At 50.2% G+C, this 16,427-nt stretch overlaps 1 protein-coding gene across 1 annotated transcript in view; it reads left to right on the top strand.

The window, feature by feature from the left end:
• The window catches only part of LOC140424922 (vimentin-like), a 68,128-nt gene that overhangs the window by 15,188 nt on the left and 36,513 nt on the right, over window positions 1-16,427 (top strand). Inside the window, exons 2-3 of the mRNA XM_072508586.1 lie at window positions 4,220-4,280; window positions 12,048-12,143. Coding sequence (XP_072364687.1) covers window positions 4,220-4,280; window positions 12,048-12,143 — 157 coding nt within the window. The remainder of the gene's footprint in view (window positions 1-4,219; window positions 4,281-12,047; window positions 12,144-16,427) is intronic.

Genomic DNA, 16,427 nt, shown 5'->3' with positions numbered 1-16,427 from the left:
AAACCCGTCGCCACCAGGAGCAGACGGTACAGTGCCCAGGACCGGACATTCATTAGGTCGGAGGTCCAAAGGCTACTGAGGTAAAGGGTCATTGAAGCTAGCAACAGTCCCTGGAGAGCCCAAGTAGTGGTGGTAAAGACCGGGGAGAAACATAGGATGGTCATTGACTACAGTCAGACCATCAACAGGTTTACGCAGCTGGACGCGTACCCTCTCCCCCGCATATCTGACCTGGAAAACAGGATCGCGCATTATAAGATCTTCTCCACGGTGGATCTCAAGTCCGCCTACCACCAGCTACCCCTCCGCACTAGTGACCGCAAATACACTGCCTTCGAGGCAGATGGGCGGCTCTATCACTTTTTAAGGGTTCCCTTCGGTGTCACGAACGGGGTCTCGATCTTCCAATGCGAGATGGACCGAATGGTTGACCGATATGGCTTACGCGCAACATATCTCGATAACGTCATCACCTGCGGCCATGACCAGCAGGACCACGACACCAACCTCCGAAAATTTCTCCAGACCGCTAAAATCCTTAACTTAACGTTCAATAAGGATAAATGCGTGTTTAGCACCAACCGTCTAGCCATTCTCGGCTACATAGTCCGAAATGGAGTTATAGGCTCCGACCCTGAACGCATGCTCCCCCTCATGGTGTTCCCCCTCCCTCACTGCCCCAAGACCCTGAAGCGCTGCCTCGGGTTTTTTAGCTACTATGCCCAGTGGGTCCCTAACTACGCAGACAAAGCCTGACCCCTAATCCAGTCCACAACTTTCCCCCTGTCGATAGAGGCCTGCCAGGCCTTCAGCCGCATCAAAGCAGACATTGCAAAGGCCACGATGCACACCATCGACGAGTCCCTCCCCTTCCAGGTCGAGAATGATGCGTCCGACATAGTTCTGGCGGCCACTCTCAACCAAGCGGGCAGACCCGTGGCCTTCTTCTCACGTACCCTCCATGCTTCCGAAATCCGCCACTCCTCAGTCGAAAAGGAGGCCCAAGCCATAGTAGAGGCTGTGCGACACTGGAGGCATTACCTGGCCGGCAGGAGATTCACTCTCCTCACTGACCAACAGTCGGTGGCATTCATGTTCGATAATGCACAGCGGGGCAAGATAAAAAACAACAAGATCTTGTGGTGGAGGATAGAACTCTCCACCTACATCTACGATGCTGGATGCCCTCCACTCCATCCGGTCACTGCTCTGTACGACCACCAATCAGACACCTCACGAACGTCTCCTTGTCTTCCCCAGGAAGTCCTCCGGGACCTTGCTCCCGACCTGGCTAGCAACACCCGGACCCATCCTGCTCCGAAAACATGTGCGGGCGCACAAGTCGGACCCGTTGGTCGAGAGGGTCCATCTGCTGCATGCTAGCCCCCAGTACGCCTACGTGGCGTTCCCTGACGGCTGACAAGATACGGTCTCCCTACGGGTCCTGGCGCCGCTGGAACCCCATGCGCACCCCAACCACCACCCCCACCCCCCCCTCCACAGCACCTCACAGGAGGGTCAGTCCTCCCACCGCCCCTGCTTGGGCCCTCCCGCCCACCGACACCCCCTACAGGCGCCCCCCTCCCAGGTCAACCGTTTTCCCCTCCAGCGCCGTATAGGGGTGACGAAGCTGCCATGGAGGCCGAAGCCACGCTCTCGGAGTCGCAGACGCCCGGACCCCCACCGGAATCACCACCGAGGCTCAGACGATCCCAGAGGACGACCAGGGCACCCGACCGACTGATTGCTTCATTTTAACCGATCTCTATCTGTAAATAATAAACACTGACTGTATATATCTGCCATGACTGTAAATATCCTCTAAACACTGTAAGGAGGTATCACGGTACCTCCATATCTAATCATACCATGTTGAATACAGTTGTAGCCGCTGGCCACCACCCCCGCCGGACTCCTTTTTAACAGGGGGTGAATGTGGTATTATCAGGTATTACAATACCCGAGAGGATGAAGTTCCATTGGTTAAACCTGGGGGTTTACCATTGGCTGTATAGTATGTAGCTCTGCCCTTATAGGTGGGGTATAAGAACCGGTGCCATCCCAGCAGCCCTCATTCTGTATCTGAGCTGCTGGGGAACAGTTCTAGTCTATTAAAGCCCTCAGTTGTGCCACAACCTCGTTTTAGTGGTTATTGATCGTGCATCACCCCTTATCTCATAACTCAGAATAAATTCAAAACTCTATCTGACTAACTGGTTCCCTTGTTTTTTCCAGTTTTATAAATTTGTCCTCAAGTTTATTGGCAGCCACCAAAACTTCATGATCATGAGGATTTAGGAGGCCCTGGGTGGTCCGGCTCTGGGCAAGATGGTACCCTGGAAACCTTGATGCCACCCAGGCACTGTGGTACCGCCAGCCTGGCACCCTGGCAGTGCCGCTGCACACCCTGGCACCCTGGATGCCACCCTGACACTGCCAGTCTGGCAGAGGCACTGCCACTGTGCATTTAGATCTGTTATGTGTCCGTTCTGCAGCCTCTATGCATTGTCTAATCTATTCAAGCCATAACCTGACTAGCATTTTTATATCATTCTGAGTAGCTTTTCCTGCACATCCCTCCATTCACTAGGTCCCTCTAGAATATATATCACCTGAGTACCCATTCTAGCTATTTCGCCTTTGGATGTCATAGCTTTGTCCTGTGTGTTATGATCACTTGCATCACCATTATCCTGCTCTCAATCTATGCATTTAGGGGTCGCCCATATAAGAAAGAGATGAGAAGGAATTTATTCTTTCAGAGGGTAGTAAATCTGTAGAATTCTTTACCACAGAGGTCTTTGGAGGCGGAATCATTAAGTATGTCATTAAGGGATGGCATGGTGGCACAGTGGTTAGAACTACTGCCTCACAGCCCCAGGGACCCGGGTTTAATTCCGGCCTCGGGTGACTATCTGTGTGGAGTTTGCACTTTCTCCATTGTCTGCGTGGGTTTTCTCTGGGTGCTCCGGTTTCCTCCCACAGTCCAAAGATGTGCAGATTAGGTGGATTGGTGTTGCTAAATTGCCCCTTAATGTCCAAAAGGTTAGGTCGGGTTACTGGGTTACGGGGATAGGATGGAGGCGTGGGCTTAAATAGGGTGCTCTTTCTGAGGGCTGGTGCAGACTCAAAGGGCCGAATGGCCTCCTTCTGCACTGTAAATTCTATGATTCTGTGTTCAAGGCTGAGTTTGACAGAATTTTAATCAGCAAGAGAATCAAGGGTTATGGGGATAAAGCGAGAAAGTGGAATTGTAGATCAACATATCAAATCAGTCATGATCTCTGAATGGTGGAGCTGACTCAATGGCCGAAATACCTACTTCTGCTCCTCCATCTTATGGTAGTATGGTCTCTCATATTCTGTTGTGGAAGCTGTCATGATACCCAGATCAGCATATCATGGTGCAATCACACACACACTGATGGACACACTGATGGACAGGCAGTTGGACCAACCAGCACACACATAACATCGCAGACAATCACCAGTGAGAGCACACTCACTATAAAACAGGGAACACCACAGTTCCCGCTCATTCTACCAGGAGATAGCTCAGAGCACAGAGCTCACAGCGCGTCACTCAGACATAGACCATGTGTTGAGTGCCTCACTAAGATAGTGTTAGGGCTGGGTCCACAGGTTAGCTGGTGAAACACGTACCCAAGCCAGCCGTTAGTTGTTACCATTGATTAGACAATAAAACAGAGTTGTACCATCTACAGCCGTGTTGGATCATTTGTGCATTAGAACACCCAACACGACAAAAGCCCTTCACCACAAAACATATGAGTAATTGTGAGACTGCTTACAATCAGAGATTATATTATTATTTCTGATTAATTGTGAGGAATGAATTTTAACAGTTTCATTGCCATGATTCATCATGATCTCTTACCTTATCATGGATTTCCCAAATCTATGACCCTCTCTAATATAATACACCAAATCTGCTGAATTAAATTCTGTCCCAGGTGGTTTTATGCGACAACTCGGAGAAATTTGCGGAAAAAATGTAAAACCTGAATATGCACAAAAAAAACCAACCAGGCACGCCATGAGGTGCCTGGCTCCAGGAAAATCTGGATTATTAATGCTCAATGAAACTCAACATTTAACAGCAGACACCCGGACTGATGGAACCTGCAGACAGTCTGGTCGTAGTTGTCATGACAATGTTCTGTGATTTTTAACTCATCATCTGAACTGTTCTTTCCAGGTTGAGGAGTGAATTACAACAACGGGAGGAAGCTGAAAGCAATTTGACAGATTTCAGAGAGGTAAAAATAATTAGGAATTGGAAAGACTTATAGTTGATAAAAAATAAATTGTCAAAATTATGAATTTTGTTGGATTTCCTTCTCGGATCTTTGTAAGTTAATATGTATAACACGTTTGCTATTTTAACAGTCATTAAACAGATTAATGACTGAAATAAAGCACAACAAATAAAATATACACGCAAACACATTAGAAAGTGTTGAAGACATACTTTGCAAAGGAAGTAAGCAGTGAAGTACATTTAAAATGTTGTAATATAGGAAACACAGCAGCCACTTTGTGCTCAGTAAACTTCCACAAACCAAACATCAATGTGATAATGACCAGATCATCTGTTTTTGGTACTTTGGATTGGGGTAAATATTAGCCAGGACATTGGGCACTCCTGCTTTCTTTCAAAATAGTGCAATTGGATTTTTAAAAAACTATTATTCATAGAATGTGGGTGTCGCTGGCAAGGCCAGTGGACGTAGGGAGTGTTAGAACCATTCAGCCTCCTTACTACAAGTCGTATCGTGCCCAGACGATATCCAGACCAGTGACAGAGACGACCGGGACGCCTTCCGTGTTGCGGTCATTGATGGGAACCGGATGTCTCCAGCCAGGACCCACCAGCCGTTGCAAGTGAACACTGTCAATCCGGGTGATGAATGGTGTGCAACCCTAACGGTCAACCGATCACCGATAACATTCCGTCTGGACACTGGCGCCTCCGCCAACCTCATAGCATGGTCAGCCTTCTACGCCATGAAGATCAGACCACCAATTCGGCCATCCCGTTGCAAGATGGTCGACTACAATGGGAACGTTATCCCGGCTATGGGAACCTGCCAGCTCCAGGTGACATACAACACACACACGGCCACACTCTCATTCGAGATAGTCGGATCATCAAAGGACTCCCTGCTAGGTGCACAGGTATGCAAGGTTCGCCACTTCGTGCAACGAGTCCACGCTCTGTGTCCAGAAGGCACATCTGACTTCCTGGATGCAGAATTCAGGGCACAGCTCCAATCGCTCCTCGCCCACAACCAGGAGGCATTCGAGGGCATGGGAACACTGCCCTACACCTACAGAATTTGGCTCAAACCGGACGCCACCCCGGTCATTCACGCACCTCGCAGGGTCCCAGCGCCACTCAAAGACCGCCTCAAGCAGCAGCTGCAGGATCTCCAGGACCAAGGGGTGCTATCCCGGGTCACGTAGCCCACGCCATGGGTCAGCTCCATGGTGTGTGTTAAGAAGCCCTCCGGCAAGCTCCGGATCTGCATTGATCCATAAGACCTCAGCAACAACATAATGAGGGAACACTACCCCATACCCAAACGGGAAGAGATCACGAGCGAAATGGCCCGGGCTAAAATCTTCACAGAACTGGGTGCCTCGAAGGGTTTTTGGCAGATCCAACTGGATCAGTCCAGCCGAAAGCTGTGCACCTTCAACATCCCTTTCGGCAGGTTCTGCTATCATAGAATGCCATTTGGCATCATCTCGGCATCCAAGGTCTTTCACAGGATCATGGAGCAAATGATGGAGGGCATCGAAGGGGTGCGCGTCTACGTGGACGATGTCATCATCTGGCCCACCACACCACAGGAGCACATCAATTGTCTCCAGCGCGTCTTTGCGCGCATACGGGAAAACGACCTGCGCCTCAACCGAGCCAGGTGTTCTTTCGGCCAAACCGAGCTGAAGTTCCTGGGGGACCACATTTCCTGGTCAGGGGTCCGTCCGGATGCAGACAAGGTGAGCGCCATCACCGCCATGCCGCAGCCGGCAGACAAGAAAGAAGTGCTACGCTTCCTAGGCATGGTCAACTTCCTGGGGAAGTTCATTCCCAACCTTGCCTCCCACACGACGGCTCTGTGCCAACTCGTCAAGAAGTCCACGGAGTTCCAGTGGCTGCCCACACACCAGTAGGAATGGGAGGAGCTCAAAATTAAGCTCACCACAGCCCCGGTATTGGCGTTTTTCGACACATCTCGTGACACTAAAATTTTGACTGATGCCAGCCAGTCCGGCACTGGGGCGGTGCTCCTGCAGCGGGATGACACTGCGTCATGGGCCCCGGTCGCCTATGCCTCGCAGGCCATGACCCCCACAGAACAGCGCTACGCGCAGATCGAAAAGGAGTGCCTGGGTTTGCTGACCAGAATAGGCAAGTTCCATGACTACGTGTATGGTCTCCCCCAGTTTACCGTTGAGACTGACCATCGACCCCTTGTCAGCATCATAAATAAGGACCTGAACGAGATGACCCCTCACCTCCAGCGCATCCTACTTAAACTCAGGATGTATGACTTCCAACTGGTCTACACCCCGGGTAAGGACCTTATCATTGTGGATGCCCTATCCAGAGCAGTGAGCACACCGCCCTATTCGGAGGGGTTCGTCTGTCAGGTCGAAGCACAGGTGGCCTTCACATCGGCAAATCTGCCAGCTGACGACTCCAGTCTGGCCCGTATTCACCGGGAAACTGCGGCTGACCCCCTTCTACAACGGGTGATGCGCCACATGACGGGTGGTTGGCTCAAAGGACAGTGACCGCAGTTCTGCAATGTCCGAGATGACTTGGCCGTCATTGATGGTGTCCTCCTAAAGCTGGACCGGATTGTGATTCCGCAGAGCAAGCACAAGCTAGTCCTCGACCAACTACACGAGGCCATCTGGGGGTCGAGAAGTGCAGACGGAGGGCCCGAGAGGCGGTATACTGACCGGGCATCAGTGATGACATTGCCAATATGGTGCTCAACTGCCCCACCTGCCAAAGGTTCCAACCGGCGCAGCCTCCTGACACGCTTCAGCCCCATGGGCGAAGGTGGGTGTGGACCTTTTTCACGCACGTGGCATGGACTATGTAATCATCATTAATTACTTTTCCAACTATCCAGAGGTCATACGCCTGCACGATTTAACACCATCCGCTGTCATAAGGGCATGCAAAGACACCTTCGCTCGCCACGGCATTCCGATGACTGTCATGTCGGACAATGGGCCCTGTTTTGCCAGCCAGGAATGGTCATCCTTTGCTGCTTCGTATGGCTTCACACACGTGACGTCCAGCCCTCTGCACCCCCAGTCCAATGGAAAGGCAGAGAAGGGCGTTCACATCGTCAAGCGGCTCCTCTGCAAGGCTGCTGTTGCCGGATCGGATTTCTGCCTCGCCCTGCTGGCCTTTCGCTCGGCCCCACTAGCCACTGGCCTCTCACCAGCCCAGCTGTTGATGGGTCGCGCCCTCAGGACCACTGTGCCATCCATTCTGGTACCCACAACCAACCATACTCCGGTACTACACAGAATGCAACAGCAGCGCGTTCGCCAGAAGATGGCATATGACACACGGGCAACTGATCTTCCCGCCCTGGCCCCTGGAGACGAAGTCCGCATCCACCTACCAGAAGGTGGCTGGTCAGCACCTGCCGAAGTTCTCCGACACGTTGCTCCCCGCTCATTCCTGGTTCGCATGCCTGAATGCTCCATTCGTAGGCGCAATCGCCGAGCTCTTCGCCTACTTCCATGCTCGCTACGGGAACTTACACCGACACCGCGCCCTCCTGTTGTTCCTAATATCGACTTCGTGGAGTTGCCTGCCACCATGCCCCTTCCATCGTCACCCGTGGCCAGGCCCATTCCTCAGCCGGTGGATCCAGACCCACCCTTGAGGCGGTCAACCCGAATTCGTCACCCACCTACTAGACTGGACTTATGAGCCTATTTGCACATTGAACTCATAATACCATTGTGTTAATATGTTTCTGTTCTTCCTTGTCGTTACAGGAGTTCATTTTTGTCGTTCAACATTTCCCCGTTCTTTGTTTATGGTACAACCTCGTTGCTATGTTGCACCCGACATCGCCCCTTGTATATAGTTTAGCCCCATGTACATGCTGTAGATATTGCACACACACACATTCAGTTGCGCTCAGTACACATCTCTATTTATAACCACATAGGCACATGTTCTTGTACAAAAGGGGGGATGTCATGATATTCAGGTAAACATCATAGCACTTACATACTGATGGACAGATCAACGGACCAATCAACACACACAACACCACAGCCAATCACAGGCAAGAGCATACACAGTACAAAACAGGGAACACGACACTTCCTGAGCATTCCAGCAGGAGACAGCTCAGGGCACAGAGCTCATAGCAAGCCACTCAGACATCCACCATGTGCTGAGTGCCACTACAAGATAGTATTAGGAATAGGTCCACAAATTCTAGGGTTATGATCGAACCTCAGTAACCAGTTTACCACTGTAAATAAATGTTGGCAATAAAACTGAGTTGTACCATTCGAAACCGTGTTGGTTCGTCTGTGTAGCAGAGTACCCAACACATCAACCAGGACACGTTTCCTCTAATCTCCCTTGTGCTGATGTAACCTGAATTCTCTCTGTTTGTTCGTGTGTGTATTTTGGAGCTGTACTGGACCCGAGCACATTACTTTTAGCTCTCTCTTCAGCTATTCTCTCCTGCCTCAAACCATCTTGTCACCCAGTCATTCCACCTTTCTTTTCTATGCTCTTGGATGCTTTGCCTCCTCAATACCTACCGTTCCATCACTACTCTCCTGTCTTCCTCACACTTGCTTCCTCTCCAGGTTTAAATCTCCCTGGGGTAAGACTACCATTACGTCTGTGCCTCTCTCCCTGTCTCTGAGGGGCTCTTTGAGATAAGCTGTCGCTATCTCCTGACATGCAGCATTCCAATTGCCCCATCCTCCTCTCTTGTACTTTCCACCCAGCATGCCTGCTGATGAGTTAAAAGGGCCCTGGCATCACGTGGGTGAGCTATGCCATTCTGATGTTGGCCCCCTCAACCTCATTGTTTAACACCTCTCCTCAGTTAAAATCAAAGTATAGAATTGATTGAAACTATCTGATGTGCTGCCTTTGCCACAACATTCACTATCCTAATCTTGAAGTAAATAGAAATGGAAATTCGGACAGTCGGGCTGCTGATCCATGATCACCAAATTTAATTGATTGGCACAAATATGACAAGACAGGGTGACAGGATGGGGGCAAGGGTAGAGGGAGTAACTGATGAGATAGAACTGATATGCTTGGGTCCAATATACTCAAAAATACACCAACAAATGAACATTTTAGTGATGTAGTATGTCTGCACAGCCTTCCTGTTTTTCTCCCGACATCCATTGGTGACATGTTTTATTAAATGGTTATAACTGAACAGAGACATTTCCTAACTAAATGTAAATGAATGTAGTGGTAATCTGTGCTGGCCCTCTATCGAGCTCCAATGCTCCACATCCCCTCACAACAGTATAAATCTGACCCTATTTCCAGTTCTTCCCAGCTTTGACAGAGTCATCCAGACTCGAAAGGTTAGCTCCCTTCTCTCTCCACAGGTGCTGTCAGACCTGCTGAAATTGTCCAGTATTTTATGTTTTTGTTTCAGATTCCAGCATCTGCAGTAATTTGCTTTTATAAATTAGTGTACTTGAGACAGGGAGGGGGAGGTGGGACTGTCACAAAGGATTTTCTTAAACTGCAAGATATTCAAGCTTCATTTGTTTCTCTTATGCTTATCAGAGAATCATAGAAACATAGAAACTAGGAGCAGGAGGAGGCCATTCGGCCCATCGAGCGTGCTCCACCATTTATTATGATCATGGCTGACCATCCAACTTAATAGCCTAATCCCACGTTCCCCCCATGTTCTATGATCCCCTTTGCCCCAAGTGCTATATCTAACTGCTTCTTGAAAACATACAATGTTTTGGCCTCAACTACTTCCTGTGCAAATGAATTCCACAGGCTCACCACTCTCTGGGTGAAGGAATTTCTCCTCAGCTCTGTCCTAAATGGTCTACCGCGTATCCTCAGACTGTGACCGCTGGTCTGGACACTCCCACCATTGGAAACATCCTTCTCATAAGACCATAAAGCCATAGGACGTAGAAGCAGAATTAGGCCACTCAGCCCATCGAGCCTGCTCCACCATTGAATCATGGCTGATTATTTTCTCATTCCCATTCTCCTGCCTTATCCCCATAATTCCTGATCCCCTTACTAACAAGAACCTATCGATCGCTGTCTTAAAGGGGCTGGTTTAGCACAGTGGTCTAAACAGCTGGCTTGTAATGCAGAATAAGGCAGCAGCACGGGTTCAATTCCCATATCGGCCTCCCCAAACAGGCGCCGGAATATGGCGACTAGGAGCTTTTCACAGTAACTTCATTGAAGCCTACTTGTGACAATAAACGGTTATTATTATTAAAGACACTCAGTTATTTGGCCTCCACAGCCTTCTGCGGCAAAGAGTTTCATAGATTCACCGCCCTCTGGCTAAAGAAATTCCTCCTCATCTCTGTTTTAAAGGATCGGCCCTTTAGTCTGACATTGTGTTCTCTGCTTCTAGTTTTTCCGACAAGTGGAAACATCCACTCCACGTCCACTGTATCCAGGCCTCGCAGTGTCCTGTAAGTTTCAATAAGAGTCCCTCATCCTTCTAAATTCCAATGAGTACAGACCCAGAGTCCTCAACCATTCCTCATACGACAAGCTCTTCATTCCAGGGATCATTCTTGTGAAACTCCTCTGGACCCTTTCCAAGGCCAGCACATCCTTCCTTAGATACAGGGCCCAAAATTGCTCACAATACTCCAAATGGGGTCTGACCAGAGCCTTATACAGCCTCAGAATTACATTCCTGCTCTTACATTCTAGCCCTCTCGACAAGAATGCTAACATTGCATTGGTCTTCCTAACTGCCGACTGAACCTACACATTAACCTTAAGAGAATCTTGAACAAGGACTCCCAAGTCCCTTCGTGCTTCTGATTTCCTAAGCATTTCCCCATTTAGGGGCTGGTTTAGCACAGTGGGCTTAACAGCTGGCTTGTAATGCAGAACAAGACCAGCAGCGCGGGTTCAATTCTGTACCGGCCTCTCCGAACAGGTGCTGGATTGTGGCGACTAGGGGCTTTTCACAGTAACTTCATTGAAGCCTACTTGTGACAATAAGCGATTATTTTTTTTTTAGATTTATTTTCTAAGGGGCCAATCCTCTATCCAAGCCAGGATGTTATCCCCAACACCATGAGCTCTTAACTTATTTATCAGCCTCCTATGCGGCACCTTGTCAAAGGCCTTCTGGAAATCTAAATAAATCATGTCCACTGGTTTTCCTTTGTCTAACTTACTTGTTACCTCCTCAAAGAACTCTAACAGACTTGTCAGACATGACCTCCCCTTGACGAAGCTGTGCTGACTCAGTCCTATTTTAACATGCACTTCCAAGTACTCCGCGATCTCATCTTTAATAATGGACTCTAAAATCTTACCAATTACTGAAGTCAGACTAACGGCCTATAATTTACCGTCATCTGCTTCCTTCCCTTCTTAAACAGCATCTTAAACTTGCATCTACCTTGGCTAGTCCTGTTAGAATTTTATAGGTTTCTATGAGATTCCCCTTCATTCTTCTGAATTCCAGCGAATACAATCCTAACCAAATCAATCTCTCCTCATAAGTCCACCCTGCCATCATGTTACTTTGTATTTTCCTGTTTCAAACTCTCTCCATAAAGGGTATGAACGGCCAGTGATACCACCAGGTATTTGAGGGATTTGAGATGGGACGATCTGAGGTAACTTTGCCCAACTTCAAGGAAGCTGTATAAGGTTTAAAGTTGTTCTGTGCACTTCTGCAATGGCTTTATGAATAAATTCATGAATATTTTACTCAACCTCTTTTGAAATTATTTTTTGTACAATTCTCTTTCTACAGGATGTGGATGAAGCGACGCTGGCATGTGCAGATCTGCAACGTAAAATTGACGCATTGCAGGATGAAATTATCTTCTTAAAGAAACTTCATGAAGAAGTAAGGATGCATCATTTCAAGTTCCAACAATTCATACACTTGTAATATCATTTAAATACTTTTTAACCGTCTTAGAAACTGGTCGTCAGAGTTGTGTAGGGGACTGAGAGGGTTTTCCACTGTATCTTGGATTTGAAGCCTTTATTTATACAACAGAACTAATTCTATTGGTCTTGTAATGTGGATTAGCTGTCAAATCTGAGCTGTTTACACACTGAGTGGACACAGCAAGAATGAAATCACCTCATACATAGGAGGTGGTATTTAATGGGATAAGAGTGGGAAACGACATGGGCTGGAAGTGGGCCCAAGAAGGGTGATGGCTGACCATGGGGGGGGGGCCTTACCCCCCAACTAGGCTGGTCACCTGGAATGTCCGGGGGCTAAATGGGCCGGTGAAGAGGGCTCGTGTGTTTGCACACCTGAGGAGACTGAAGGCGGAAGTGGTGATGCTGCAGGAGACACATCTTAAAGTGGTGGATCAGGTCAGGTTGAGGAAAGGCTGGGTTAGTCAGGTTTTTCACTCGGGGCTTGACTCAAAGACAAGGGGGGCTGCGATTTTGATCAACAAGCGTGTGGCGTTTGAGGCAGGGAGGATAGTCTCGGATGGGGGAGGTAGATTTATCATCGTTAGTGGCAGGCTGCAGGGGATGAAGGTAGTGCTGGTCAACGTATATGTGCCAAATTGGGACGATGGGGATTTTATAAAGAGGGTACTGGGGAAGATTCCGGACCTGGATTCGCACAGGCTGAGTATGGGTGGGGATTTCAACACGGTTATTGATCCAGGCCTGAACCGGTCCTGTCCGAGAACGGGCAAGGTGCCAGCAATGGCAAAGGAGCTGAAAGGGTTCATGGAGCAGATGGGGGGGGGGGGTGGATCCGTGGAGATTTAGGCAGCCGAGAGGCAAGGAATTTTCTTTCTTCTCCCACTTACACAAGGTGTATTCCCGGATAGATTTCTTTGTTGTGGGCAGGGCCCTGTTGGCGGGGGTGGTGGACACGGGCTATTCGGCGATTACGATCTCGGACCATGCTCCGCACTGGACCTGCAGGTCAGTATGAATAGCAAGCAGCACCCGCAATGGAGATTGAATGTGGGGCTGTTGGCGGACGAAACAGCCTTCGAGAGATTGAGGAAGTGCATGCTGATTTACCTGCAGGTAAACGACACGGGGGAGGTCTCAGCAGCGGTGGTCTGGTAATCGCTGAAGGCAGTGGTGAGAAGGGAGCTGATCTCAATCCGGGTTCACAGGGACAGGCCAAAAAGGGCAGAAACGGACCCTCTGGTAAGAGAGATCCTACGAGTGGATAGGAGATATGCAGAGGCTCCAGAGGCAGGGCTATTGAGGGAACGCCGGAGTCTGCAGGCGGACTTTGGTTTGTTAATGACAGGTAGGGCAGTGGAGCAGCTCAGGAAGGTGAAGGGAGCGATCTACGAGCACAGGGAAAAGGCCAGTAGGATGCTTGCACAGCAGCTCAGAAAGAGGGAGGCAGTTGGCAAAATAGGGAAAGTGGTTCACGGGGATGGGAACTTAGTTGGGGACTCGGAGGGGGTGAGCAAGACCTTTCAGGACTTTTATAGTAGGTTGTATAGATCGGAACCCCCTGGGGAGGCTGGAGGGGATGAGGCAGTTCTTCGATGGGCTGACTTTCCCGAATGTAGATGGAGAGCTGGTAGAAGGGCTGGGGGCCCCGGCCGTCTGGAGGAGATAGTGGAGGGCTTGAAGCTCATGCAATCGGGGAAGGCCCCGGGGCTGGACGGGTACCCAGTCGAGTTCTATAAAAGGTTCTCCAGAATATTGGGGCCGGCACTGCTGAAAGTCTTTAACGAGGCCAAGGAAAGAGGGGTTTTACTCCAGGCGATGTCACAGGCCATGATCTCGCTTATTTTGAAAAGGGACAAAGACCCGGAGCTGTGCGGTTCTTACAGGCCGATATCCTTGATAAACGTGGATGCCAAACTCCTGGGCAAGATTCTGGCTTCTATGATTGAGGAGTGTGTACCGGACGTTATAGGAGAGGACCAGACAGGGTTTGTTAAGGGTAGGCAGCTGGGGGCCAATGTAAGAAGGTTGCTAAATGTGATTATGATGCCCCCGGAAGGCAGGAAAGCTGACGTGGTGGTTACGATGGACGCGGAGAAAGCATTCGACTGGGTCGAGTGGGATTACTTATGGGCGGTGCTGGAGTAGTTCGCGTTTGGGAAGGGCTTTGTTGACTGGGTTAGGTTGCTGTACCGGGCTCCAGTAGCTAGGTACGGACAAATAGGACGCCGCCAGAATATTTCAGACTAGACTGGGGGACGAGACAGGGATGTCCCCTCTCCCCACTGCTGTTTGCGCTGGCGATAGAGCCGCTGGCAATTGCTCTGAGGGCCTCAAGGGAATGGAAGGGGCTGGTTCGGGGGAGTGGAGCACAGAGTCTCGTTGTATGCGGATGACTTACTGCTGTATGTCTCAGACCCAATGGAGGGGATGGGGGAAATTATGGGAATCCTAGGGGAATTCGGCCGGTTTTCGGGTTACGAGCTTAATATGGGGAAGAGCGAGTTGTTTGTGGTTCAGGCGAGAGGTCAGGAGAGGCGACTGGGGGAACTGCCGTTTAGAGTGGTAGGGGACAGTTTTAGGTACTTGGGTATTCAGGTGGCGAGGGATTGGGACAGGCTACACAAATTGAACCTGGCCCGGTTGGTGGACCAGATGAAGGAGGATTTCCGGAGATGGGATGCACTCCCGTTGTCTTTGGCGGGTAGGGTGCAGTCGGTAAAAATGACGGTCCTCCCGAGGTTTCTCTTCGTTTTCCAGTGCCTCCCCATCTTCATCCCGCGGTCCTTTTTTAAGCGGATCAATAAGATTATTGCGGGCTTTGTGTGGGGGGGGTAAGCCCCCGCGGGTGAAGAGGGCAATGCTCGAGCGGAATTGGGGAGACGGTGGACTGGCGCTGCCGAATTTTAGTAATTATTACTGGGCAGCTAACATAGCCATGGTGAGGAGGTGGCTGGTGGGGGAGGAGCCGGCATGGGTGCGCATGGAGGCGGCCTCGTGTAAGGGCACAAGTTTAGGGGCACTGGTGACGCCGCCCCTGCCGTTCCCGCCGGCGCGGTACTCCACCAGTCCAGTGGTGGTGGCAGCCCTGAGAGTCTGGGGGCAGTGGAGGAGGCATGTGGGAGCAGAGGGGACACGGTGTGGTCCCCAACCTGCGACAATCAAAGGTTTGCCCCGGGGAGGATGGATGGGGGGTTCCGTATTTTGCGGAGAGCGGGGATAGAGAGGATGGGGGACTTGTTCTTGGAAGGTAGCTTCCCGAGTATGAGGGTGCTGGAAGAGAAGTTTGCATTGGCTGGTGGGAATGATCTCCGATATTTACAGGTACGGGACTTTTTGTGGAGGCAGGTACCAACCTTCCCATTCCTGCCGTTAAGGGGAATTCAGGACAGGGTGGTCTCTAGAGGATGGATAGGGGAGGGGAGCATCTCGGACATATATAGAGAGTTTATGGGTTCGGAGGAGACGCAAACCGAGGAGCTGAAGCGTAAGTGGGTGGAGGAGCTGGGGGGAGAGATGGCGGAGGGTCTTTGGGCGGACGCACTCGGAAGGGTCAATGCTAACGCAACATGTGCTAGGCTCAGCCTGATCCAGTTTAAGGTTGTTCACCGGGCTCACATGACAGTGGCCCAGATGAGCAGATTCTTTGGGGTGGAGGACAGGTGTGCGAAGTGTGCGGGGGGGCCAGCGAACCATGTCCACATGTTCTGGGCATGTCCAAAACTGAGAGGATTTTGGAAGGGGTTTGCTGACGTCATGTCCAAGGTATTAAATACGAGGGTGGCAATGTGTCCGGAGGTGGCGCAGGACCCGCAGGAGGAGAAAGAAGCAGATGTTCTGGCCTTTGCTTCCCTGGTAGCCCGGAGGCGGATATTGCTGGCGTGGAGGGACTCAAAGCCCCTGAAATCGGAGCCCTGGCTTTCGGACATGGCTGGCTTCCTCTGCCTGGAGAAAATTAAGTTCGCCACGAGAGGGTCTCAGCTGGGGTTCGCCCAGAGGTGGCAACCATTTGTCGACTTCCTCGCAGAGAACTAATCGTCAGCAGAAAGGTGGGGGGGAAGGGGGGCTAGGCTAGTGTAGGATAGGGGGGTAAGTAATGGCAAGACCTGCGGGAGAGGGTGGTGGAATTTGCACTATGTATATATTTCTCTTGTTATTTATATTATTGATTTTGTTGCTGTTAAAATGTCAAAGAAAATACCTCAACAAAATGTTTATTAAAAAAAAAGAATGGGAA

This window comes from Scyliorhinus torazame, chromosome 6 (assembly GCF_047496885.1).
Source record: "Scyliorhinus torazame isolate Kashiwa2021f chromosome 6, sScyTor2.1, whole genome shotgun sequence".
Classification (NCBI taxonomy): Eukaryota; Metazoa; Chordata; class Chondrichthyes; order Carcharhiniformes; family Scyliorhinidae; genus Scyliorhinus; species Scyliorhinus torazame.
Note: the sequence above shows the minus strand (reverse complement) of the source record. Positions and strands in the feature narration are given on the sequence as shown.